At 34.6% G+C, this 27,678-nt stretch overlaps 1 protein-coding gene across 2 annotated transcripts in view; it reads right to left on the reverse strand.

The window, feature by feature from the left end:
• GABA-B-R1 (gamma-aminobutyric acid type B receptor subunit 1) overlaps positions 1 to 27,678 on the reverse strand; it is a 194,835-nt gene that overhangs the window by 46,133 nt on the left and 121,024 nt on the right. For both annotated transcript variants that reach the window (XM_090395464.1, XM_090395455.1), the window contains 3 exons: positions 27,055 to 27,187; positions 19,525 to 19,632; positions 2,336 to 2,540 (listed from right to left, as the gene is read on the reverse strand). In XM_090395464.1, coding sequence (XP_090251590.1) covers positions 2,336 to 2,540; positions 19,525 to 19,632; positions 27,055 to 27,187 — 446 coding nt within the window. The remainder of the gene's footprint in view (positions 1 to 2,335; positions 2,541 to 19,524; positions 19,633 to 27,054; positions 27,188 to 27,678) is intronic.

Below are 27,678 nucleotides of genomic sequence, written 5' to 3' on the forward strand. Positions count from 1 at the left end.
AGGTGCAAACTTGTTTGCTTACACTTGGATAAAGGATTAAACCAAGTATATAATTTCTTGGTATCTTTAATTTATAATATAACTAAGTGAAAAAAACTTCCAAATACTTACCATAATAATTATCACTCTTTTCTATAAATTTCTCCCAAACATTTCCATATGTCTGGGTTTAATTTCCTGCTCAGTTAAAATTCCCAACAAGAATCAATTTTTCCTTTTTGTTTGTGTCAGCTGCCCTCTTTGATAAATTGAAAAATTCCTCCACTTTGTCCTTAGTAGATCGTTCTGTGGGATCACAGGCAGAAAGAAACCTCGTGTCTAATTACCCATTTTAATGTTTACCCACATCACTCTACTTGATGTTGCTATTCAAGTAGATTATCCTCATATTTAGTGTTGATTACTATAACTATTCCTTTTTTCTGATCATTATTGTCTAATTCAGCTTGTGTTTGGTATTCAGAAGAATCTTATCAATTTTTGTTTTCTTTGTTTTGATAATACTTATTATGTTCATCTGGTACTTCTCCAATCCTTCTGTTAGTTCCACTTCTTGTTAAAGTAAGGTTAGGATTGTATATCAGATCAGAAACCTCATCAGTTATCTACATTCCTTAAAAGGCTATATGGTGGTCTCTTCCCAGTTATTTAGATGTGATTCTTAAGGGACCACTCTCCTACTCATTTTAGCTACAATTCATCTGCTTTCATCAACAGTGTCCACTCCCTTCCCATCCTAATTTCTCTATTCTCTCTGAAATACCATAGCCCTCACATTCTCTTCCTGCAACCACATTATCTGCTACATCACTTGGTGAGGTTGTATCAAACAATTCCAAACAGTTCTCCCCCCCCCCCCGATCTTTATTCCTGATACTTCTAGAATTAGTATTCATAAACTATAGCATTCCCTTTGGCCCTCAGCCACCTTGTACTGACTACCCCCCCCACTGGAATTTCTCACTTGAAAAACTAAATTCAACATTGTTTTTGGTAATTTTTACACTTACTCATCTCATGGGTGCCTGCACACACACAATCATCTGCATTCAACCTGAATTTTAGTTTTCCTGACTTTGAACTTCCACACTCTAAGTGAACAATGTTTTCTTGAGACTAATAACACCAAAATCCATTTAAGTGCAATCTATTGGCATTATATAAGTCCTTCCATTCGTCAAATAAAATCCACAGGTCTAGAAATTCTGCACATTTTCTTCTATACAACATACGCATTGATTCACAGGAAATCACTGTTCCTCCTCAACTCACTTCTATCACAGTGTGGCAGAAGAATTGCAATCTTTACTCTCTCACTCTTCTTCTTTTTCTTCATTTCTTTCAATAACTCTTTCATATACAGTATTTTTCACCTCTTATCAGTACCAGCCAAAACAATCTTTCTTTTACTTTACCTTTTTACATCCTAACAGCTTCGCTAATTAAATAATTAAAAATTAATATTTTGCACTAAAGAAAAAAGATTCAGTTTCACTCTTATTAAGTACTCCCTCTAATCACAGAATAACCATAAAATTTTTCTCCTTACTCTCCTTCTCTCACTTAGTCATGTTCTTGTTTCATACCTTTCACCAATTCCTTTTTTTCTCTTCTCAGCTCACCATCTGCATGACATTTCTACAATCATTCAATCTTGTGCTTTATCCTATGAGGGAATCCATGTAAGTGCACCATTTCTTTCATGAGGACTGCCATTCGAACAATAACATTGAACACTAACATTTTCCATACTTACTTCACCATTCTCTACTCCACCATCACATGTTTTTCTGTCTCCACACAACTGGCAGCACTCACTCTCAAAATACTACCTACAATACATTTGCTCACCAATCTCACTCTCCTTCCGCATATCTTTCAACTTTCATGAATGAATACACCTCATACCTATACTGCACCAAACAAACTCTTGCATATTAAACTCCTCCAACAAAGACGTCTTGGCCACCATCATTCTACTATGCATTGATACCATACTGACAATATCTACTTTAATACAAAATATACAACTTTTTCTTAAAATCTAAACAATTCGATCTATCACACACTCATAAAAAACAACAAAAAAACTACATTCAATTAACCTAATATTATCAATTAAAATTTGAAAAAAAAATAGTTATCTTTCAGCACTACTCTAAACATATACCCTTTTACAATTTGACTTTGAATCCCAATCCATTTATAATTCTCCTCTAGTAAAACTTAGGAATGCTTTACACAGAGATTCAGCAACCCTTTCATTAATTTTACTTCTAAAAACTGATTTTAATTTGCAAATTTGGAAATAATATAAGAAGTTTTGCATTCTTACCTAACCATATAACATTATTCTCTGATTCACAATGTTCTAATTGAGGCTCAACTTTTATATCTTCTTCAGAAACTTCTGGATCTTCTGGTGGAAATAATTCTAAATTTCTTTGCAGTGGATCTATTACTTGCCATGAAATAAGGATAATCAGATCTAGAAGGAGCAGAACTCCAACCATTACATAAAGCTTCCAGCTAGCCACTTTCTGAAAGACAAACAAAAATAATAATAATACAAATAATAAAAATACACATACAGAAGCACAGCATCCAATCAAAAAAGTTCTAGAAACTGCCAAATGACCTTAACACAATTAGTACAAAGTCCTCTAGATGAAATGAAATCTAATGGGTTATATGCCATTTATTTCAGAATTGTAGCTTGCATCATTGTGAAGGAAAACTTCAGCTTTTGCATCAGTGTGTTGTATCCTTTGCAATTTCAAATATGTAAGAAGAAACTGACTTCCAAGAGCAATAAGCATGAAAATCAAGTTCAGATGATCAAAACAGATGAAAATATAGCACAGATGTATCCACAAATATGGATGTTAATATCTAAAAATTAGCTAATCAGTTTGGAAATCTCGTTTAGATCACTGTGAAAGGCCTGAAGAAAAATTCATGCCTAGTGATAATGCAGCAAAATAATTTTACTCAATTTTTGAATTTAGAAATATCTGTCAATATGTTTAGGGGAAACTTCAGAGATCTGTGATTCCTTTTCTTTTTTCAAAACTCAAATTAGAATTAAAAGGAAGAAGATTTAGTGGAATAATGACTCAAAATAAAAAAAGCATAATAAAAAAATAATAATATAATAATAATATTATAACAATAATAATAATAATAATAATAATAATAATAATAATAATTGGTATCTTTAATTTATAGTATAACCAAGTGGAAAAACTTCCAAATACTTACCATTATAATTATCACTCTTTTCACAGGACTTCAAGCAATTCAACATTGCTGTAAATGTGAGATTCACTATATTAAGTTGCATAGAGAGACAGCAAGACAGAGAAGACACATGCCATGTCCTTATGGGGATATAAAAAATACTGATCTGGAAAGTTTTTGATCAAAAACTTTCATATATGACAAATAAATAAAAATAAGATTTGAGTTTCCCAGTTGTGTATTATAATTATTATTATTATTATTACTTTTTTTATATCAATCTCACACGCAAAGTGTATAAGAGACTTATAACCCATTAGTGCTATGCATAGCACTAATAAAACATTAATTATATTAGTACCAACACTTTAGTGCTTTGTTTCATAATACTGGAGAAAAAAAATATAACTTATTTTATTTTTTTAAAGCTCAGGGTTGTAGTTTCTGGGGAACACTTTATGATGTTAGCCATTCTAGAAAGAATGGAACAGATGAAATAAAAGAGAAAGAAGAGAAAGAAGTTTGGTGCCTTTGCAGATGGAATTTAAATGGAAGTTGTGCAGCTGCTGCATATTTTAAGCCCAATGGAAAGCAAAAGAAGAATGGATGATAGTATGGTGGATCAATGAGTATGGAAGTAACTGCAGAAAAGACATGGAGCTGAAACAGATGCTGTGTGAAATGGTGGTATTAGAAGTGAGTAAGTGAAAGGGAAAGGGAAATTATCTATCAGCCAAATCATTCTCCTATGAAATTCATCAAGAATATTTAGAGGAGTTTTTGTTGCACTATCCCAAATATGTGAATAGTATTCTAAGAACAGGCAGATTTGTATCTGTCCAGAGTTAATAGCTGGATGGTTGAAAATAACTGTCTTTATCAGAAAGCATTTTTTAGGCTGAGAAAGATATTGATGTAATAGCATTATGCCAGGAAAGGCTATAGGTAAATGTCAATCCAAGACGAGAGATTCAATTCTATCTGATGATTTGTGTATAGAAGGTAAGAGAAGGTGAAATAAGATCTTGAGAAAGAAGGGAAGATTGCACTGTGGTGACTAGCTTATTTTCACACCACTGAAGAATGGTACAGAGATCAGTGTTTAAGATGAAATGGTTGCAGAACACTATGAGCACTGCAGGGTTTGTCATATGAAAAGGAGGAATGAAGAGTATGTGATATCATCAGCAAAAGTGTAGATAAGATTACTGGTTAATGAGAAAAGGTCATTTATGTGTAAGGAGAAAGAGGGTAGACCACAGAATAGAGTCCTAACACACTCCTCTCCTGCATCAGCAGTGAAGTTTGAAAAAAAGAAACCATCAGTTATGATGTGCAGTGCACATAAAGAGCTCATTTGAGCAAATTACAGAGGGTGGAAAGTTGATCAAAGAATGGAAATGTACTAAGCAGGCCTCAATGACAGATAAAATCAAATGCTCTGTAAATGTCAAGAGCAACAGCAAATGTTTCTCCAAATCTAACCATGGCACATGTCTGTAAGCTGGATTTAGCTCACTGGATCTACCATAGGTTAAGAGTAATGTGATCTGTACTAGTGGTTACTAATTAACTGGAGAACAAAGAAAGTGAATATTAATGACCTCCATTATTCTTGAGAGTGCTGAGATAAGGGTAATTTATTGGCAGTTTGATGATTCACTTTAATCTCACCTTTTTTTTTTTTTAGAATATTTTTTATATATGTCAGCCCAACTCACAAAAGGTTGTAAACCTATAGTACATTAGTACCATGGATGTGTTAAGGATTTTTTTTTCTCCTATTTTTATTAATTTTTATATTTTTTGTATATTTTAAATTTATTTTTTACCTAATCTGGAATCCTACTCTAGAAACCAAACATGGAACTTCAAACCTCCAATAAGCAGGATGGTGGTCTCATACTGGGGCAATGAAATTCATCTCCCACCTAAAGACAATCATAAACATCAATGCCCTCAGTGGGATTCAAGCCTGCAGCCTGTGGATTGGAGAGCCAATATACTAGCCACTCAGCCAACCAGGCTGGCAAATATATACCCTGGTTGATATATATTCAACCAGGGCAGAATAAATACCAGCTGAATATAAAAGAATGCAGAAATGATATAAGATAGGGGTTAGGTCAGAAACACATCTTGTAAGCACAAATGGGGAGAAGGGAGGTTACCATCAGTTCCAGAAGCCTTTTTGGTATCTAGTGTTCAATATTCTTCTGATGGCTTTCAGGTAGGAGGCATATGGAGTAGGCAGTTGAATGTTTCTGGATAGTAGGAAATGATTTGCATTGATCATCTATTCAGGAATTGGAGCAGAAGAATAATGCCAGGAAATAATCTTTATGTTAGGTGTAGTCAGTCATAGTAGTGTTATCTGGATGAAAAAGAGGTGAAAGCATGAGCAGAAGTTGCATCTAATGGCCTTTGCAAGGGGCCAGAAGGCTGTTCTTCTGGGGTTACAGCTAAAGTAACTAAGGCTGAAACCAGAATCTGTTAATTGTGTTTGTCCTTCTGGCCAGTTTTGTGTAACTATAAAAACCCATTTTATGGGAGGAAAAACCGTGCCTTCTTTGGATGAGAGATCAGAAAGAATGACTACCATTTGGAAAGGAGGTAAGTTTTCTACTGTTGGATCTTTCAGTCAATTTGGATATGTTGATGTTTGTTTTGCATTTGCTGAATGCTTCAATGTAGGCTGAGTATGAAGCTAACATTCTTGAAGCCAGCCCCAGAGAATGCTGGATTTTTTCTTGAAATGTCCTTAGTACACCTGTTGTTAAAACATGACTTGGAAAGTGGGTGGGAATTATGGACAGAGTGAGGAATGAAAGCCTTCATGCCTGTGAGAATCAGGAGGGTCAAAGAAGTAGTCTGACAACAGAAAGAAAGAAAGAAAGAATAGAAGTTCTGTAAGTCATCCCATTTGGCAACACCCTTGCAATGTCGAAGGACATAAGGTGGTTGAGGTTCTATGGGAGAGGAAGCTTATATAAATTATAGCATGAGTTGCTATGTGACCTTTATATATACCTGGAGAGAGAACTAGTTAAGAAAAGTCAAGCATTCTGGTAAAGAAGAGAGGGCTACCAGGTATTTGAGTTGGTAGATATATAATTTGTATTAGGTCATTGCTAATAGCAAATACTTCCACATCTCTTCAGCTTAGCTGATATAAATGAAAAATTGAAATCTGGCGATTTCATTGTTTAGTTAAGTCAAGCTTCAGGGATAAGAAGTTAAAGAGGTCAGAGTTTCTCTCTGAATTTTGGAGAGCAGTAAATACAGTAGATGAAAGTTACTTAATGGGACCAAGAAACTTTCTGAATTCTTAAACCAGGGAAGTCAAAACCAGTTCTAAATTGGGCATAATCTAGCAGTCCATATCAGATATGATAAAGGCACCCTTATTACAAAAAAGCAAAAGAATCATTGAGACATGCAGTAATTTAGTTAAGTTAACGTTAAGATGGACTCTGGTTAGCTGTAACAATATATCCCCACCAAGAGTAAATTCTACATCCCGTCTTTGTTTTCTGAATTCTAAAATCTTACATTTCACAACATTGAACTGGCATCCCCACCAAAGATATTTACAAGTAATAAATGTGTAATAAAATAAAGGGAATTATGGGCAGAGTGAGAAATGAAAGCTGAAATAATGAAACAAGAAATTGAAATGATGAAAGGAACTAAGATGAGTCATTAAGTCATCTACTGTTCATTTTAATGGAGGCAATAATAAGAGAATTAAAAAGATAACAGTTAAATAGAATAAAAATCAATAATATAGTAAATGTAATCTGATATGTAGATGACAAAACAATAGTAGCAGACACAGAAGATAATTTACAAAGAGAAGTAGTTCATTTTCAACAAGTTTCTCAAAAACATGATGTGGAAATATCAATAGATAAAAACCAAAACACTCATGATTAGTCGGAAACTAATCAGGGATGCAAGTTAGAGATAATCAACAAGTAATGAATTGTAAATACTGGAATTAAGATTAAATCAAAAGAATAACAAGAAAATCAAGTAAAAGAGCAAGTACTAAAGGCAAACAAGATTTCTGAATGCTTAAATAGAACAATATGAAAAAATGCCTTACAATGAGTAAACAGGCAGGAAAAAGCAATGGAAAAGGCATGTCAATAGAAATTTCAAAAATATAGAATAATTAGATGAATAGAAACATGGAAACAAGTACTAGAAGAACAGTTGAAAGAAAGATAGATTGCAATAAACAATAAGACTAAGGCAAAAGAAGAATTGAATTACTTCAAACAAAAACTTCGGCTGCAGTCTCGGATTATACTGAGGTTCACAATGACGACAAGTATCAACAACTCTAAAGTTAAAAGGGTAAAATACAGAAAACTCATTTCCTGCTCAAAATTAAGAGCAAGAAGTTCCTCACCAAGCCCATCTGGCAGAATTTCTTCCAATCCATGCTTACATCTCTCATATCCAAATGAATGATGGCCTGTCACAACATAATTTAAGTGATGAGACAGCTCACTTTCTGATATTATTATAATTATTATTATTAATATCTGACCTCCATGGAGTCAAAGGACTCATCGCAAGAGGTCTACACTCTCGCATGCCAAAAATTCATCAAGCCATGACTTGAATCCATTCACAGTTTCTGCATTCACTACTTCCAGGCAATGCATTCCACTCACCAATCACTCTCCATGGAAAGAATCTGCTTCTCACTCTTCGACTCACACCCTCCTTATACAGCTTCCATGAATGGCCTCTGGTTCTATTCTTGCCTCCCTCTACTCTTATGAAATATCTTTTCCACATTAATCTGGTAAGAACCCCTTACCAACTTACATGTCTCAATAACATCCCCTCTTCTTTTTCTGTTCACAAAGCTCTGTAAGTTGCATTCCCTCTATCTCTCCTCATATCTACCATTCCATAGATCTGACACTTAGTAAAGTTAGTAAACTTCTCTGGACCTTCTTCCAATACATCCTCATTCCCCCCCCCCTGAAAACTAGACAACCAAACCTGTGCACAGTAGTTCATATGTGGCACGATCAGAGCCTTATGCAGAGGAACCATAACCTATTTGTTTCTGCATGTCAATATCCTTCTCATTATTGCCATAGTCCATTGGGTGTTTTTACAGTTTTAGCAATGTGATCCCTAAACTTCAAGTCTCTTCTCACCATCACTCCCAGATCTCCAATCTCCTCTACCTCCTTTACAACCTTGCTGGCCACATTTCAAATCTTGCACTTTGCAACATTAAACTGATAGCCCCAATCATTTGCCCATTCATGTAGTCTTCAGATCCTCCTGCACAACATCTGTTCTACTTCTCATAGTCCTTCCCAACTATGCTTCATCAGTGAACAGCTGCCCATATGTAGATACACTGCTCCCAATCACATTAACATGCAAGTTAAACAATAATGATCCCTATGGCACTGTAGTGACCTTCCTCTTTTGGGATACCACTCCTCCTATATACAACCTGCTGATACCTATCTGATAGCCAATCAGCTATCTAACTTACTAGATTATCTAATCCCATCTGTTTCAGTTTAGCTACTAACTTGTCATGTGGCAGTCTATCAAAGGCTTTTGAAAAATCCAAGTAAACCACTGTATATGTATTTCCTTTATTGAGTTAATTTGTTCACCTTGTAATACGTAAGCAGATTGCTGAAACATGACCACCCCTAACAGACAAATCCATGCTGACCATCATAAAGAATACTGCTATTATCAACCCACTTCTCTTGTTTCTCTCAACAAACACATTTGCCCACACATACATATTACATTCCTGGCAACAATCCATCTTGATAAATCCACACCACTCAACACACTCTACTTTTGCACTGCTGTACGTCCTTATTTTAACTGTTATTCTGAAAATGTGCTTCAAACTGATTAACTTCAAAACACAGATACTTCACCCTCAATCACAACTAAACGAGATTAAAATTATACTAAACTTATATCATTACCAATTAATATCGAAACTTATCTTTTTTCACAGACTGTACGATTTTTTTTTTTTACTGTAGATGGTAATTTATAGTTGCAGTTGAATAAGATTACATTTTTTAACAGTATTTATAGTATAACAATAAATTATATATATTTTACAATTTTTGCTTTTAATGTATTTAAGCACTGCAACTACAACACTTCAATGTAATAAATGGATTTTTTTTCTTTCTCTTCATCTCAGTTGAGATGTAATGTCTCAGCTTGCATCCTCGAAGCTTTTTAGCAAGCTTATCTGAGGATAACACCGGTTAGATATCTTTTATTAATTTGATTGCTGTGTTGGAAGTAGGCTAATATTTGAGAGGTCAAATGAATGATCTGAAAGTTCTGATCAAAGTGAAATCGCCGATATATTCTGGTGTTAATGCATCTGTCTTGATGGTTCACATTCATTTTTATTATGGTCTTCTTTTTGAAATAATTAGAACTTTTTTTTTTTTTTACACTGTGACAGCCTTTCTATGTCTTCTGAGCTTTTAATTTGCATCGGCTTTGAAGTTTGTGATTTCCTCAAGAATATCTTGGCATCTCTGATTCACAAAAATTGGTAATTTTTTTCAGTTTTTGCTTTTCTTGCTTGGTACAACAGATTCTGGTTGAATGGTGTTAAACACTCTGATAGGAATATTGGTGCAATTCATTAAAGTCCTTTGCAACTGGTTTTTTCTGTCTGCTGACTTTTATGAGATTGTCTCTTGTGCATTGCTTGTAAGACGAACTATGACTGGTGTGGGTCATGGCAAGTCCTGTTTCTTGTTCTTCCTGGGAATCCGATTTATGGTCTGAATGTCGTTATGCTGTAGAGGGATGTTGATTGTATGGCCTAATTTTAAAACTACATCTCTGAGGTTTTCTGTAGGCACAGTTTCAGGAAGACTGTTTATAACAAGATCTTCTTTATACTGTTACTGATTTAAACATTCATATTGTGTTTTAAGGAATTAAGTTCTTGACGGAATTTGGATGTCTCTTTCATCAAATTGTGTTGCCTGTCAGTTAGTGTGGTAATGCTGATTTTAATGTCTTTTACCATTTGGTCTCTAGAGCAAGGTTATTAGATTATCTATAGCCCACCCACAAAACTAATAACTATGTACTACAGGCTAAGAACATTTTGTTGGTGGTATTCACATTAACAACCACTACTAGTCAACTTTGATTCCTATTTCAAAGAACAGATTAAACCTATTTATAGAGAAGATACCAAGGAGGTTTCAGGAAAGGCAATCTAAAAATAATTACATACATTTAGTTAAACAATTATTAGAGAAGTTTTTGGGATTTGATATGAATATTCATCAGATTTTTGTTGATTTGCCTCAAGCATATGACAACATTAACAGAGAAAAATTTTATGAGATTATGATACACTTTAGAATACCAGATAAGTTTAGTAGACTTATAAGGTAAACAATGGAATATTCAGAAGCACAGGTTAAAATACAAAATAATTTAATAGATCCCTTTCCAATAACTTAAGGATTAAAAAAGGAAATGTTCTGGCTCTATATTTTTTAACTTAGCTTAGGAATACACTACTCAATCTTTGCCAATTATATATTTGGTTTAATCCTTTATCCAAGTGTAAGCAAACTTTGCACCTGAATTTTGATCCTTCGGGTCACTCGTTGGGTGATCCAGGGGATCTCACGAGTTTTTGGATAGGTAACCCCGCACTTAATACAGGGAAATCAGTCTGGGCAGTGACCCTTCCTTTAATGCATAGCATTATGCATGTCTGCAAGGAGATGTGCTTTGCATTATGGGATACTAAGACAAGTGATCAGAAGTTATACCACCTTTGCCACGAGTTGTCCCAGTCCTGAAAATAATTCAGGTGCAAACTTTGTTTGCTTACACTTGGATAAAGGATTAAACCAAATATATAATTGGTAGCATAGCCAAGTGAAAAAAACTTCCATCATCAATCTATGCCAATAGATCATTATTAATAGATTAAAGACACTCTAATAAACAATTCAGTACAGATTATAGCGTAAGATTACAGATTACTGCTCTCACATCTGGAGTGGGGTTCCAAAAAGCTCCCTCAAAATGCTTGACTCAATACAGAGGAGAGCAATTAGACTAATAAATGACCCATCCCACACCAACTCACTCCCTCCATTATCACATAGACGCTTGGTCTCTGCAATCTGTATATTCTATAAATATTTCCATGGGAAATGTTTATCTGAAACAGCATCAATAATTCCCCCACCCTGTACTAAGCCCATTGGAAAACATACAGCTGCCGTCCAACATTCTTTCACAGTACACCTCGAAACTCACAGAACAAGTTTCTTTTCCTCCTCATTCATCCCTGCTACTGCAGTACTGCGGAACAGTCTCCCCCCAGACGTATTTCGCAAGGAATACAACATACAGACGTTCAAATCAAATGTAAACAAGTTTCTCCTTTTGCAACCCACCACCCATATACAGTACTAACGTACTATAGGTTGAGCACCCAACCTCCTGGTTGAAATGGGCCCAACATAAAAAAAAAAAAAAAAAAAAGCATATGCAGGTGACATTAACATCATGTCAAGAACCTAATAGAAAGCAGAAGAAATGTATCTGGAACTAGAAAAATCAGCACAAGAGATAGGACTAAAAAGTAATTGACAAAAAATCAAATAATAATTATTACTAGGCAGAATCATTTAACTGATACAATTGTGAAAACTGAGAACCTTGAAATCAAAAGTGGAACAATTTAAATATTTAGGAGCAATGAATCAAAAAAAGTTTTCTATTCTCCCTCATGTGTACTCGGTTCAAAAGATATTCATTGGAAATCTAATGTAAAAATATATACATCAATAATTATTGATGAATTATAATTCATCCAGTTGTTACACCAGATATAAAAACCTAGATATTTATGGCAGTGGGTGGAGAATTTGATTTCAGCTTTTGAAAGGAAAATCTTTAGAAAAATATTTGGACCAGTGAATGATAATGGACTCTGGCAAGTCAGATACAACCATGATTTTTTTTCAACTTTATAAAGAACCCACAATATCCAGCATAATCAAATTCAAAAAGTTACAGAGGGCAAGACACATTTTTCATACAGAAAATGACAGCATTCTTATCATCATCATCATCATCAAATTCTTGCCATGTACCCTCAAGAGGTGTACAGGATATGACAGTACTACATGAAAAATATTACATCATTACTAACTTCCTATCTACAATTTTCCTCCAAATCAGTCTGTTACTTGTCAAGACTCCAACATTATCAGATCTTATATTTCTATCGTCTAAGACACTTTCTATCGTATCAATCCACCTATATCTTGCTCTTCCTCTGGGTCATTTTGCTGCCAACCTGGCAGAGAACACTTGTTTTGCTAATCTTTTTTTGCCCATTCTGTTTAAGTGACCATACCACCTGAGATTAGCTCTGTTAACGCATTCCTGGATGCTGACAATGTCAAGTTCTTTCCTAATATCCTCGTTTTTAATATGATATTGCCATTGATGCCATCTGTTCACGCCTATAATCTTTCTCAGGACTCTCATATCTGCGGTCTCTAGTCTTTAGTCAAGCGTTTTACTTCTGACCCAGCTCTCAGATCCATAAGTTAAAACTGGTTTCAACACTGTCTTGTATACAACTAATTTAGTGTTGCAACTAATTTCTCTCTTATTCCATATGAATTTATTCAATTGACTTCCCACCATACCAGGTTTGCTGATTCTGTTGTCTGTTTCTATATTTAATTTACCATCTTCACTAAAAATCGTGCCTAAGTAGCTGAAATGTTTAACTTGTTCCACAGGTTCTCCATTCACAACACAGTTGACATTTTCAATGATTCTGCCTATTTTCATTGTCTTTGTCTTTTTATTGCTGACCTTCATACCATATCTATTACAACAGTTATTCAATTTAGTCAGGGAATCTTGCAGACTTGTAGCGGATTTATTTAGAAGTATAACATCGTCTGCATAAAGCAAAGTGCTGACATTAACATCTCCAATTTTGATATCATGTTTAATACCACTTTCCTTCATAATGTGATCCATATAGATAATGAATAACAGAGGGGATAATGTACATCCTTGTCTCACACCAGATTTAACATTAAACCATCTTCCTGTACTTCCTTCAATTCTAACTGCTGACTTACAATTCAAATAAAGACTAAGTATTGGTTTACATAATGCCCCATTTACACCAAATAACTGTAGAGTATTGAATAGCTTCTCTCTTGGCACCTTGTCATATGCCTTTTCCAAATCGACAAAACTTAAATACAGATCTTTGTTATATTCCCATGTTTTCTCGACTATTTGTTGTAAAGTGAAATATGATCCTGACAGCCTCTGTTTGGCCTGAATCCAGCTTGTTCTTCACCAAGCTTTTCTTCCACAATTCTTCTCAACCGTTTCTCAAGTATACTTGCATAGATCTTGCCAGGAACACTCAGTAGGGAAATACCTCTGTAATTCTCACATTCAGTTTTATTTCCCTTTTTGTATATGTTTACTATGAGAGCTCTACTCCAATTATCAGGAATTCGTCCCTCTGTCCAGGCTTTCTGAACTATGCAGTGCAGCCACTATAAGACTCTTATGCCACCGTACTTCAGCATTTCTGATTGAATATCATCTACTCCTGCTGTCTTTCCACATTTCAAGCCTTTGATGGCTTTTTCTACTTCAAATATGGATATATATATATTCCTGACTGCATGCCTGGTCAGTGTTTTTTACCATTGTGCTGTCATCACTGCTTTGTTTTTGTTTCATTTAGCAGTTTTTCAAAGTAATTACTCCATACTTCAAGGATATCTTTTTCTCTCGTTTTCATGTCACCTTTATCATCTCTAACTCCTTTTACAGCATTCTTTCCTCCATTTCTAAGCTTCTTCAACAACCTCCAGAATATCTTACCACCTTCTTGATATTTATTTTCTATGTTCTTGCCAAAGTCCTCCCATGACTTTTGTTTAGCTAGTTTTACACAGTGTTTAGCTTTCTTACATTTGTCTCTGTATTCTCTAAGAGCACGAGCTGACTTATTTGCCAGGAACTTTTGATATGCTTTCTTCTTTTCCTTCACTGCCTCTTTAACTTCCTGTGTCCACCTTAGAGTTCTAATTTTTCTATCCTTGCAGACAACTTCGCCACATGCCACTCTAGCTGAATCAACCAGGGCTTTCTTGAAGGCTTGCCACTGAATCTTCAAGGTTTGGTTCCTGTTCTCAAACTCTTTCATTTTATCTTCAATAATCTTTGTGCATTTTAGTCTACAATTCACATCTGAGAGCTGCTCAACTTTTATTCACTTTAAAACTTTCTCACATGTTATTCTTTTCAATATGAAATTCAATTTTATCCTTCTCAAGACTAAATAGTGATCACTTCCAATTTCAAATCCTCTGTACACTCTGGTGTCCTGCACCAGGGAGAAAACATCACTATCAACAATAACATAGTCAATGAGACTTTTCTTATTCCTTCCCTCTTCTCTCCTGTGAATTTGTACATATTTTTATGTTGGAACATGGTGTTAGTAATAACCAGTCCATGTCCTGAGCAGAAATCCAACAGGTATTTGCCATTATTATTAGCTTTGCTCTTTTCTCCAAATTTTCCCAAAATATTTTTGAATGTCTGACAATCATTTCCTACTCTGCTATTCAGTTCCCCAACAAGGACCAACTTTTCTTTTTTCATTGTGTCAGTTGCTTTTTTCTAAAGCATCAAAAAATTCCTCCACTTCTACCTTAGTAGAACCTTCTGTGGGACCATAGGTACAAATAAGTCTCATTGTCCAGTTCCCCATTCTCATATTTGCCCACATCACTCTTCTTGAGACTGACTGCCATTCAAGAAGATTAGCCTCGTATTTTGTGTTGAATACTATGGCTACTCCTTCTTTTCCTTGATTGTCATTTCCTGAATATAACATTTTGTATTTATTGCTCAGAAAGATCTCACCAGTTTTTTTGTCTTTTTTGTTTCAGTCACCCCCCCCCTATTATGTCAGTCTGGTACTTATCTAATTCCCCAGCTAGCTCCATTTCTTTGCCATTCAAACTTCTTATGTTGATAGTACCGATCTGTAACTCTGGTGATGTTGAGTTGGGGTGTGTTTTCAGATTTGTTCCAGTAGCTGGTTTTTCGTTGTACGCCCTGGTTCCCTGGCGACAACAACGTGGGCCTTGTATAATCAGGCGACGCCCCAGCCGGCATGAAATTTTGTCATGTTGTACCGTCATTTTTTATTTTGGTTTAACCAATAAGAATACAATTTGGTTGGCTAAATCCCAAATTGCCAGCCCATCCTCATTCGTTCAGTATCCAAGTAGATATCCAACAGGGTGCACCACGAGAAGGTGAGTAGTGGACATTTGGTCAGAAGTCCTGGTTGGTTCTCCGCATTCCTTTAAAGGCTATGTGGAGGTCTCCTCTCAGTTATACAGCTTCGACCCTTAAGCACCCCCAGTATTCTTATGAAGTAATAAATAGTAAAATTCTTCATAAAAACCAAAAATAAAACTTAGAACAAGATGGAGAGACACCATTAGTCAAGACAGCAACATCAAAGTACAGTTTCCAAACTGAAGAAATATAGTTTTGGACAGACAGGGTTGAAGGCAACAAGTTATTATTATTACACGACACCTCCAAGAAGTCCAAAGACTCATCGAGGAAGGCACACCTACAACTTTACATCTCCACCTCTCCATCCCCATCACCCACCAATTAGATCTACACCAATGCCATCTAGTGCCCACCACCACTAATATTTTCACAGACAATCACAAACATCCATGGCAGGATTGGAACCTGCAGCCTTTTGGCTGGATAGCAGATATGCTAACCACTTGGCCAACCAGGCAAGGAAGCCAAGGCTCGATTTTGGTTGTAGAGCAATTAAAAGAAGAACAAGAAAAATATTCTGTTTAATAGTATTCACATCAAGGATTACAACTTCCAGCTGTTAAAAAAAAGTTCCTTCTCAATTTTTAAACTCTAGCTTACTATAAGTTATACAATCATTCATGTATAGAATTAATATCTAAATATATATAACACAGATAAGTCAGGCTCTTGAAAAGAAGGAATAATAAATAAAGTTAGTGAAGAAAAAATTTATAACCAATATAAGTTCTTTTAAAGGGAATTGAGGAATACAGTCAACTCTCACTATAGAAAACTTTTAAGTAAAACCTATAATGTCCACTTTGCATTATAGGTGGATAGTTTGCCATAGTGAATTTCATTTAGTATAGCACCTATGGACGTATTATTATCAACAGACCTCCATGGATTCAAGAGACTCATTGCAGGAGGTACCACTCTCACATGCACAGCTCATACCTTGACTTAAATGCACTCACTGTATCTGCACCCACCACAACCTCATACCTGCCTTATACAGTTTCCAGGAATGGCTTCTCATTCTTCCCCTATCTTCAGATATTCTATGAAAAATTTCATCCATATTACTCCTTACCAACTTATACGGCTTGATCATGTCTTCCCTCTTCCTTCTATCCACTAGGCTCTGTAATTTGTATTTTCTCAATCCGTTCTCAGATTCCATATATTATACTAGAGACCAAACACCAACTTAGTAATATCTCTCCAATAACTCATCATGCTTTTGAGAACCAGGTGACCAAATCTATGCACAGTAATCCATATGTGGCTTGATCAATTATACAATGGAATCATAGCATCCTTACTTCTACATGTTAGTGTTCTCCACATCATTCCCATAATCTGCTGTGTTGTCCTCACAATTTCAGCAAAATTTCAATGCAATTTCAAGTTCCTATCTACCATCACTCCCAGATCTTTCATCTCCTCCACCTCCTCTAAGATATTCCCACAAATCCTATATACTGTATTCCATCTTTGCTTTCCATTTTAAAACCTTACACTCTGCTACATTAAACTGACCCCCACACACACACATTCACTCATTCAGACAGTCTATTCAGGTACTCTTGCAAGGCTACAACATCTGTTGCACTATTCATAACTCTCCCCAACTTTACACCATTTGCAAACAACTGCATATCTCTATTTAAGCTCTTTCCAATGTCATTTACATACAAATTAAACAACAACTCCAAAACAGATCCCCCTGAGTGCACACCTCTAGTGACTTTCCTTTTCAAGACCCCCCCCCCCATACACAATCTGCTGATACCTATCAGACAGCCAATTTCCAATACAATGCACTAATCTATTATCCAACCCCCATCTGTTCCAATTTAACTGCTAGTTTGCCATTAGGAAATCTATGGAAAGTCTTTGCAAAATCTAAATATACTACTGTATATGCATCCCTCTTGTCCAATGTATTCGTCACCTTTGTTATAATAAAAAAAGAGATTGCTGAAACACAATCTTTCTTTAGCAAACCCATGCTCTCCATTAAAGAGAGAGAATTCTACTGCTGTCCACCCAGTTCTGAATCCTCATCATCACTAGCATCTCCAATACCTTGACCAGAACTCCAGACAAGCTGATTGTCCTATAATACAAAGCCCTTAGTCTTATCACCCCTTTAATGAAGCAGAACAATTTTGCTATCTTTACACTCCTTTGGAGCTTGGGCTAATCTAAGACTCATGTTAAAAATGTAAGTTAAAGCTGCTAGTAACTCCCTGAGCATTCCTTGAAGACATGTGGTGATATACCATAAAGTTCCATGGCCTTGTTGACATCAAGTTTACTCAATTCTTCGTATATCTCCTGTTCACTCACCATCATCAGTTCTTTACTACATCTCTTTCACTGTTTATCATTCTCCCGTTATCACTGACCAACATCATCTTTCCATAATCATTCTTCTTTCTACTAGACACATATCGAAAAAACTCCCTAGGATTTCTTTAAGCCTCATTTGCTAAGTGTTGCTCATACTGCACTTTTGCTACCCTTACCAAGTGAGTTAAAGTGCCACTTTGTGCCACCTCCACAATGCCTATTTCCAGATTCCAGATTTCATGCTTTACCTCTTCAGTCATCCATTTTACACCCAGCTTATTTAATCTCCTGACCTTTGGAATACACTCAGCCATTGAGTCTGCCTGATACTTCCTGAGTAAAGACAAAGCAGCACTGATTTCCTTCCCATCCAATTTCTCATTCCATGATATCGCTAGAAGCTGCTTCCTGAGTTTGTCACAATCACCCACCTTATAGTTCCATATATATATAACCCTTTCTCACAAAAGTCCTGATATGGTTGGCCACCACCCAAGTGATAACTTCATAGTCACTTCACCAACTGTAGGAAGATGCAAAACTTCATTTACATCAATATCTTCTGATGAGATTATCAAATCCAATACTGTCGATCCACGTGTGACTTCTGTTACTTACTGCTTAAGGTAACTATCTCTCAAAAGCACAAGAAATTCATTCTTTTTGGTTTCTGATGCTGTCTCTTCATTCCATTCTATATTACCATAATTGAAATTGCCCATAATGATCACCCTTTTCTTATCAGCTAGACCAATTTGCCTAAACATTTCCTTCTCACTGCTTGCTGCATTACCAGGTCTATAGCAACACCCCCACTAAACATTTCATCTTGTCCACCTCCACTTCACATCATGCTACTTGAAAACCACTTTCAGTATTTGCATCTCCATCCTAGATGGGCACAACTCCTTTGCCATCACCAATAGCACTCCTTCTCCTCCCTTTTTTGCCTTGTCTGCCTTCACAAAAGACTACATCTAAAACTACATCTATGACTACGTTCAAAAGTCCTGCCTTTGGTTAAGAGTTTCAATAGCGAGTGAGCAGGATATAATATAATCTGCTATAGTGAGAGTTGGTCTGTATATGGAATGGCTTTTAACAAATAGATGTGAATGCAGAATATGATTACATAATGTTGTGACATAGGAGCAAGACTGAAGCTAGGAATGTTAGACTTTATATATGAACACTCTTTATAATATGTTCTAGGAAATGATTGATAATTACTGTTAATTCCTTTAATTTTTTTTTAAATTTCTGTGAAGTGGGAGATTACTGTACAAAGTAATGATAGGCAACAAATTAGGATTATCAATGATGCTGGATAAAATAACAATATCATAGATAGCATTGTGTTATCTAACAATGTCCATTAGGCAGTCACAGATCATAGGAAGTAATCAACTTGGCTCTTATTTTACTGGGTACAGTTTCTACTTTAATCAAGCAAAAATATTAATTTTGAAAAATTAAAGTCACAAAAATAATAAAACTAACCTTGCTCTCTGATTTTGATTTTGTAGTAAGGCGATGAACTCTCCAAATTTTAGAAAACATAGCACCATATGACAATGTAAAACCGATAGTTAAAAGCCATGCTCTAGCCTACAAATATATCAAAATTCATTCTTAGAATAAAAAAAAAAAATCTTATATGTTAAATCTTATAGCAGATAATTATTCATTTCTAAACTTCATATGTAATTCAGTTACACCGTATATATTTTCAATTTATTTCTTCATAAAATTACATTTGAAACACATTCAACAAACAGAAGCATGTATCATCTAATCCCTCTATGACATCAGGCCTGGTCCTTAGATGTGAAAACTGTACACATGCATGTGTGCGTGCACACACACACAGTCTTAACTTTTTTTTCCATTACATACAGGAAGTGCGTCATCAATCAGAAAGAGAAATAGGCCTGGAATATATGCTAGTTGTGAGAGAGAGAGAGGGACATCTCTAGATCTCCGTTTTTTTCTTTTTCCCTTATTCTAACTACTGCTGCTGCTGCATGCGTGCGTGTGTGTGTGGTCAAGCATTCTTTAATGCAACAGCATTTGCTGTTCAATTGAACAGTGCTAGATAGTACTCACAAAGAACAACAAGCATTCACTCTAGTTATTGAGAACACAGATCATCAGTAATAATACAGCTCTTCTGGAATCAGTTCAAAGTGAACTAAGTCCTTGACATTCCAAAAGAATAACACAACTTTGTTCTTGAACTAATCTCTTATTAGGACTGGAGGTACTGCTTCACAGAGATTGATCTATCATTTTCTATGTTTGAAATTCATTCATCAAATTCATTATAAAACATATAGTAAATAGTATATAATAATATAATGAAACAATAATTAAACATACAACAATTTGCTTAATAAAATATTCATTAAAACATAGAAACAACTGGTCTGATAAAATATTCATCTTGTAGAACATCAAGTGATTCTCTACAGACATGATGCTGAGTATGCTCTAGTGTAGTCTAAGAACAGATTCTGTCACATTTGCCCATATAGCAAAAATGATGCTTCACTTTTACTTATTAAAATAACTCTGATTTTCATGGCTTACACGTGTAACAAAAATTGTATAGAATTTATTCAAACACTCCAATATATTTCATTTGACATTACGTGGACATCGGCAGGGAGACAGACCATTAACTACATTCAAAAGATGAATCACAATAATGAGTCATAAATCATGCATATATTAGCTCATGTCTTGGTCGTAGATGAAGTATATGATATTACACTATTAGAGTTTGAAGGAACAATTGTAGTAAGTTTCCATAAATAAAAATTATTTAAAATAATTATTGATTAAAAAAAACAACTTATGAACAATTAATATTGATCACTTCCCAAAACTTGGATATTGGCATACAGTCTGATCAATTTAGATTTCTGACAATTTCATAGCATTTCACATGTTATTATTATTATTATTATTAACATCTCTCAGAAAACCCTGTAACCTCTAGAGAGCGCATCCCCTGGGTGGCAGATAGGGGAGCCCACCAGATAAGGCGGGGTGGTCCGAATATGTTGAATATGGACTCGTGGACCAACAGGGCCACGGGGGGGGGCTATCATCTTGATAGCAAGGGAAGTGGCTTTCCCATGGTACCCTAGCTGGGTCTATTCTCTCTCTTCCCTCTTCTTTGAGGTAGGCCCCCCCCCTTGCTCTTTAATGTTTCCTATATGGCATTCCTCGCCCAACTCTTGTAACTCACGACCTTAATGCTATTACAGTAATCGAGGGCTATAGGTCATTCTATTTCTATGTCTTCTCTTTAAAAATCTCTCCTACCACTTAAGGCAAGCTTGAAGGCCTCAAGATGGCAGCCCCATCACCAAGCTAGACTGCAGATGGCCAGTAACCCTCTCAGTCAAAATTTTAACTCACTAAAAAGACTCATGAAGATAGTAAATGGACAGACTTTTTTGGTAACAAACTGGCTTGGAATAAGGATTCAAGAAGAAAATTACCGAAAACAAAAAAAAAAGCAGAAATACACCTATTGGAATATAGCCACCTGGAATGTGAGAAGTATCCACCACAAAATCATAGAACTGGACCAAGCACTAGAAGAAAGAAATGTAAAAATAGCACTAATTACAGAATCCAAAAAAAAGCAGAGAGGAACAGACGAAACTGAAAATTATATCTATATATACAGGGGGGGGGGGGTAAATCTGGTGTAATGATCTTTCTACATAAATCTCTTATAAAACAATATAATCCATTACAACTTTTGGAGCGATAGAATAATAGAAATGAGAATTAAAATAGACAGAGGCTATATGACAGTAATTGGAGCTTATTCACATGAAGAAGGAAAAGAGGAGGACTTAGAAAACTTCTACATCCAACTGCAGAACATATTAAATAAGACCAATCCTAAGGATCACATTTTGGTAATAGGAGATCTCAACGCAAGAATTGGCAATAAACCATATAAACCAAACATAGGACCTATCGGAGAACTTAACTGTAATAGAAATGGAAATAGATTAAGAGATTTTACTATAAGCAATAACCTTAAAATAATGAATACCTTCTTCAAACATAAAGACATCCACAGATACACCTGGGAAGCAAGAGACACAAGAAGCATTATTGATTACATAATCAGCAATATCAAAATGTCAGAAATGATAATAGATACAAGAGTATACAGAGGATCTGAAATAGAATCCGATCATTACCTTTTAATTGGAAAAATAAAATGGGAACCAAGATGGAAAACAACAAAAAAGCATAAGGAAAATAGAAATTTTGAATCTTTCAAAGTTAGACTTTTGGACGACAGTAGTATTAAAGACTTGCACCAAAAAATAATAAAGAACTGGATGACAAGTATAAACAAAATCAGAATACAGAAGAAGAATGGTCAAACCTAAAAACCGTAATGACAAAAGCTGCAAAAGAAAGTTTAGGAACAAAGAAAAAGAGGCCTTAGGGCCTGGGATGATGAAATTAAATGCATTATTGAAGAAAAGCATATAAAAACTGGCTCAACCTAAAAACAATGGAATCAAAAATCGAATACAGCAGAAAAAAAGCAATAGCAAAAGCAGCATGCAGGAGAATAAACAGAAATAGATGCAACAATTTTGTAACAAAATTAGAGAGAGACTGTATGCTCAAAAGACCTAATGCATATAAAATCCTCAAAGATCTAAGCAATGAAACTAGACAAAAAGCAGATATTAATACCATTAAAATAGAAACATGGCAAAATTACTACCAAGATCTATGGTATGATGAAAACATTCAAAACAGAAAACTACTCTTTGTAAACATCTCTGATAACTTGGAAAACATCACTCTAGAAGAATTAACAGAAGCATTAACCCAAAGCAAAACAGGAAAGGCTCCAGGAGAAGACAATATAAACTTTGAACTTATCAAATATGCAGGACTTGAATTCTCACTCAGGTTACTTAACTTTTATAATATGATCTGGAAAGAAGGAAAATGCCCACAAGTTTGGACCAAAGCAATAGTTATTCCCATCTACAAAAAAGGACACAAATCTGATTGTAACAATTATCGTGGAATCAGCTTAATTAGTACCTGTTATAAAGTACAGTAAAACCCTGAAGTTATGCGGTAGGTGGGAGCAACAAAAAGCACGTAAGCCGAATTTGCGTAACTCGTGGTATAATTTTGCATGTAATTTATATATACAAACATACAATTGGGACCAAAGATTTACAAAAACACCTATATTTTTTAAGAAATATAATCATAATTGTAGTTTTTTGTACATAAAAAAAAAGAGAGTTATTTCGATGTTGATGGTTTCATAAAATCTAATAGATTCGTCTGAATCTATTAGATTTTATAATTTCTTCATAGCAAGCTAATGATATTTTTATTCCTTGCCTTGTGGCTACAATTCGTTCCTCGTTAAAATCTATGTCCTCCAAAATCTGTAAACCTTTCTTTTATGATTGTTCTTACTGTGGATTCCTGTAGATCGAACTTCTTTGCTAGCTCACAAATTTTCATTCCGCCTTCAAAATCCTTAATAATGTTGAGTTTTGTTTCCAAAGTCAATGTTTTTCTTTTCTTGTGAGTAGTAGAAGAATTGGACTTGCTTCTTTTGAATGAGATTGTTATTTTATATGTGATAAAATTTTTATCAAGAACATAACATTAAACAATCGCAAGGTTTGTAGACTATAAAAATCATGTATGAATGGAGACCGTGCGAAACACGTCAGTGCTTGTTCATAGCATGTGCGACACTGGCGAATGCGGCCTGCGCCTGAAAGATACAACTAGTGGTGAGGCGTGAAGCGGGACGGGAATACGTACATATAAGAAACTGCGTAACTCCGGATTCGCGTAAGTCGGGGTATGACTGTATATGCAAAAATCTTAGCATATAAACTTAAACGTATAGTAGACCCAAAATTAATAGAAGAACAAAATGGATTCAGAAAAGGCAGGTCTTGCATAGACTCTGCATTTACGTTAAAATTATTAATTGAAAAACACAGAGAAATGAACATAGAAACACACATAGCTTTTATAGATTACACCAAAGCATTTGATAAAATTATCAGAGAAAAATTATGGGAAATCCTAGAAGAATATGAAATACCAAACCAACTCTTTAGAGCCTTATATAATATATATCAAGATAATAAAATATCTGTGAAGTACAATAATTCAACGTCAAGCTGGAAACCAATAAATCAAGGAGTACGTTAGGGTTGCCCTCTCTCACCAATTTTATTTAATATATACATAGATAAAATCATAAAAGAATGGAAGATAACTAATGAAGGAGGATTCAAGATAAACCGTTTATATACACATAATACACATATATACATGCTCTATTTTCTCATTGACATAGAAAATTGACATCTATTTCTATCTGACATGGTAAATTTTCAAATGATTAAATAATTGAAATAGAAAATTGATAAAAAAATTGAGCGTGTAAGACAGGCATAAGATGAATTAAAATGCAATATTTAAATTTTAAATGATTATCTAATTGCAAAATCACGAAAATAATTAATTTTTAAATATATATTATTAATTTCTTCTATAAAGAGTCACCGACTGCCTGAACACCCCCAAATGCTTCTTGTCCCACTATAGCCCCCTAGAAGGCTTCAGCGCCCACTGGGGGGGGGGGGGGGGGGTACCGCCCACTCTGGGAACCAATGGTATATAGGGATGCAACCAAATATTCAGTTTTGCTTTGATTTTGCTTCAGATTTAAAAAACATGATTATTTGATATGTATTGCAAACTTTGGTTTTGCTTTGGTTGAATCAGTAGAAAGATTTAGTATTCAGCCAGCTGAAGTAGAAAATTCCTGTTTCATGCATCATGATAAACACAATAAATTGAAAAAAAAAAAAAAGCTCCCACTTATCTTATGCAATCGCACAAACCAAGGATCACTGCATTTGCTTTTAACTTTTGCACTTAAATAGAGTACTTAACTTTGGGTGTTATCTGTGTTATTTTAGTTTATATTATGTAGTCTTAAAATATGATATTAATAAAAAAAAAAAAAGAGTCTAGTTTTGGCCATGAATAATAATACAAAAGATTCAAAATTTACAGACGATATCAAATAGAAAATATCTCACAGTGGTACAGGAAAAAAATTCATGCACATCACTATGATTAATCAAGTTTAACATAATCATAGTGATGGATTTGTAAAACAAAGTAGTTAATATAAAATATCAAGCCAGAATGAAAAAAGAGTAAGCAATCAAGATTTAAAGTGAATTCACTAAAACAAATGTTATCCAATGTTACACAAAAATCTAAAAAAATGGGATTTAATTTAATCAAATTTAATGCCCTTTTTTTACGTTTTAAAAATGCAACATCAAAAAGAAAAATAGAATACAAAGTACAGGGAAAACAGAAATAGCAGTTCAGGCCCTTGAACAAAAACATATCATGCAAATCGACAAGGCCATCATAATAGACAGACAAGAAAACGAAACAATGCTTAGAATATTGAAAACGATAGCCATAAAATGTGATGAGAATTCAATGAACGTCCACCGACCCTACATAATCTCCGAGTGTTGGAAGCTTCACAACATAAAAATTAGGTCACAACTCCGACCAATAGGCGATAACACAAACACTTCAAAGGCAGAAATGCCAATCTGACATGACTTAGCATCCACTTCCTCCATGAGTTCACACGACAACCTACACGGCCGAAATGGCTCGCACTCCGTCAACCCTTTCCATGGTCCATTTTTCCCATAAACCCTTCCCTTTTCCTCTAAAAAACAGTTGCTATTTTCAGCCCCCTTTTCATCTTTTTCCCACCCTACAAAAAAAATGCTCTCCCCACCTTTAAAAATAATACATGTATATTAAACTGTTTAAACTAAACATATTTGGTCGTTTTATAATTAAAAAATAAACTTATTTAATACTGACCATTTACAGACAAACTTACATTATAGCCTACCAATTTCGCCAGAAAACTGTCTGGATTTTTCAAGGCGTTTACAGAAAAACATAAAAACTAGTAAATGCAAATTAAAAGGAACATAAAAAAAGTTGTAAACCAACTAGTAGCTAAGGTTACATGTTCGTGTGACAGAGAGGACTTATTGTTCTTATTCATTATCACGCATGCGCGTTTGTTGTAAACGTGTAATGTGATTACTGGCTAGCTGTAGTTCAGACTGATTTAGAGAGAGGATCAGGTTTTTCCACGAACTGTTTAGGATTGCATCCTGATTTCTGTTGAGGTTTCTGCCGGTTATTAACACTAAAAACGATTTTCCAAAGTGAGTTTTTTTCTAAAGAGATAGGCTAAGTTCCATTTCGCATCACCGATTTGTTCTGATAAAAGATATAATTTCGCTTTTTGGTAAATTCAACGCACCCTTTCTGTTGTGATGATTTCCTTGAATTGTAGGAATTCCAGAATGATTGAAAAGGACTTACAGCATTTTAAAAAGACAAGCCTGTTGATGAATAGTCCAATGCTTCTGGTGGTTTTCTGATAAGCTTTTGTAAGTTGGAATGTATCCTCGTCAAAAAGAATATGATGATCATTAGTTACATCGACTTGGTGATTCGATATGTTCATCGCTTTTTGACTGACTGAAACTGAGAAAATATTATTTTCTTGGTTTCGGTCAGTCAAAAAACTATCTAATCACCAAGTCAATATAACTAATGATTATATATATATATATATATTTATTTTTTCCAAAATTTAATAAATCAGAATTGTTAAAATTCAGTATGCTTTAGCAGAATATTATTCAGTGCTTCAACCAAATTGCAAACTCAATATATTCAGGAAAAATCACGTTTTGGTGCATCCAACAGTATAATATACACCTTGAAATTTAGACACATGAGAATACTAAGCCTGCACCAAGCTAATGAAAGGCAACAAAGAGACCTCTGTGTAATAGTTAATGAACTGAAGAAATATTTTATTTTATATTATAAAACAAATTTCTGAAGAATAATGCAAAACACTACCTGACACAAATGAGCAAAACTTTCTTCATTCACAAACTGCCCATCTAAGCCAAGGAGGCAGACACACAACAGACATAAAATAATTCCTACTAGTGTAATGTTATTGCACATAGGATGTGATAGCTGTATGTACCTAAAAGGCATTAAAAAAGATTTTCACATATAAACATTAAATATTTCACATATTCCAAAATTTCACATATTCAACATTAAAATCATTGTGGCTTACAGCCAAGAATCTGATTAGCCATATATGAACAGTTACAAAAATTCTACATAAAATAATATTTTCACTTTTAAATTAAGTAAGGAAGGCTGCTTGAGCAGTGATAAAAGTAAACATCCAAAGCAGATAGTAAAGATAAAAGGAAAATCGTCTCTTTAAATAACAAGGTGATCATTTGCATCCTCCCATATTTACATCAACTTCAAAGTGGTGCATTACATACAGGTTGTCAGTTAATGAAGTAAAAAAAAAAAGGATACGGTCATTTATTTTGGTTATTTACATAATTTAAAATGTAAATTTTCAAATTTACAAATTAGAAAAACTGCACATGTGTGTGCAGATATAATTTTTAACTGAATAATATAAATGGACTGAAATTTGACATAGTTCAGTAT

This window comes from Typopeltis vanoorti, chromosome 1, assembly GCF_054136105.1.
Source record: "Typopeltis vanoorti isolate ZY-2024b chromosome 1, IOZ_Tvanoo_1.0, whole genome shotgun sequence".
In the NCBI taxonomy this organism is placed as follows: Eukaryota; Metazoa; Arthropoda; class Arachnida; order Uropygi; family Thelyphonidae; genus Typopeltis; species Typopeltis vanoorti.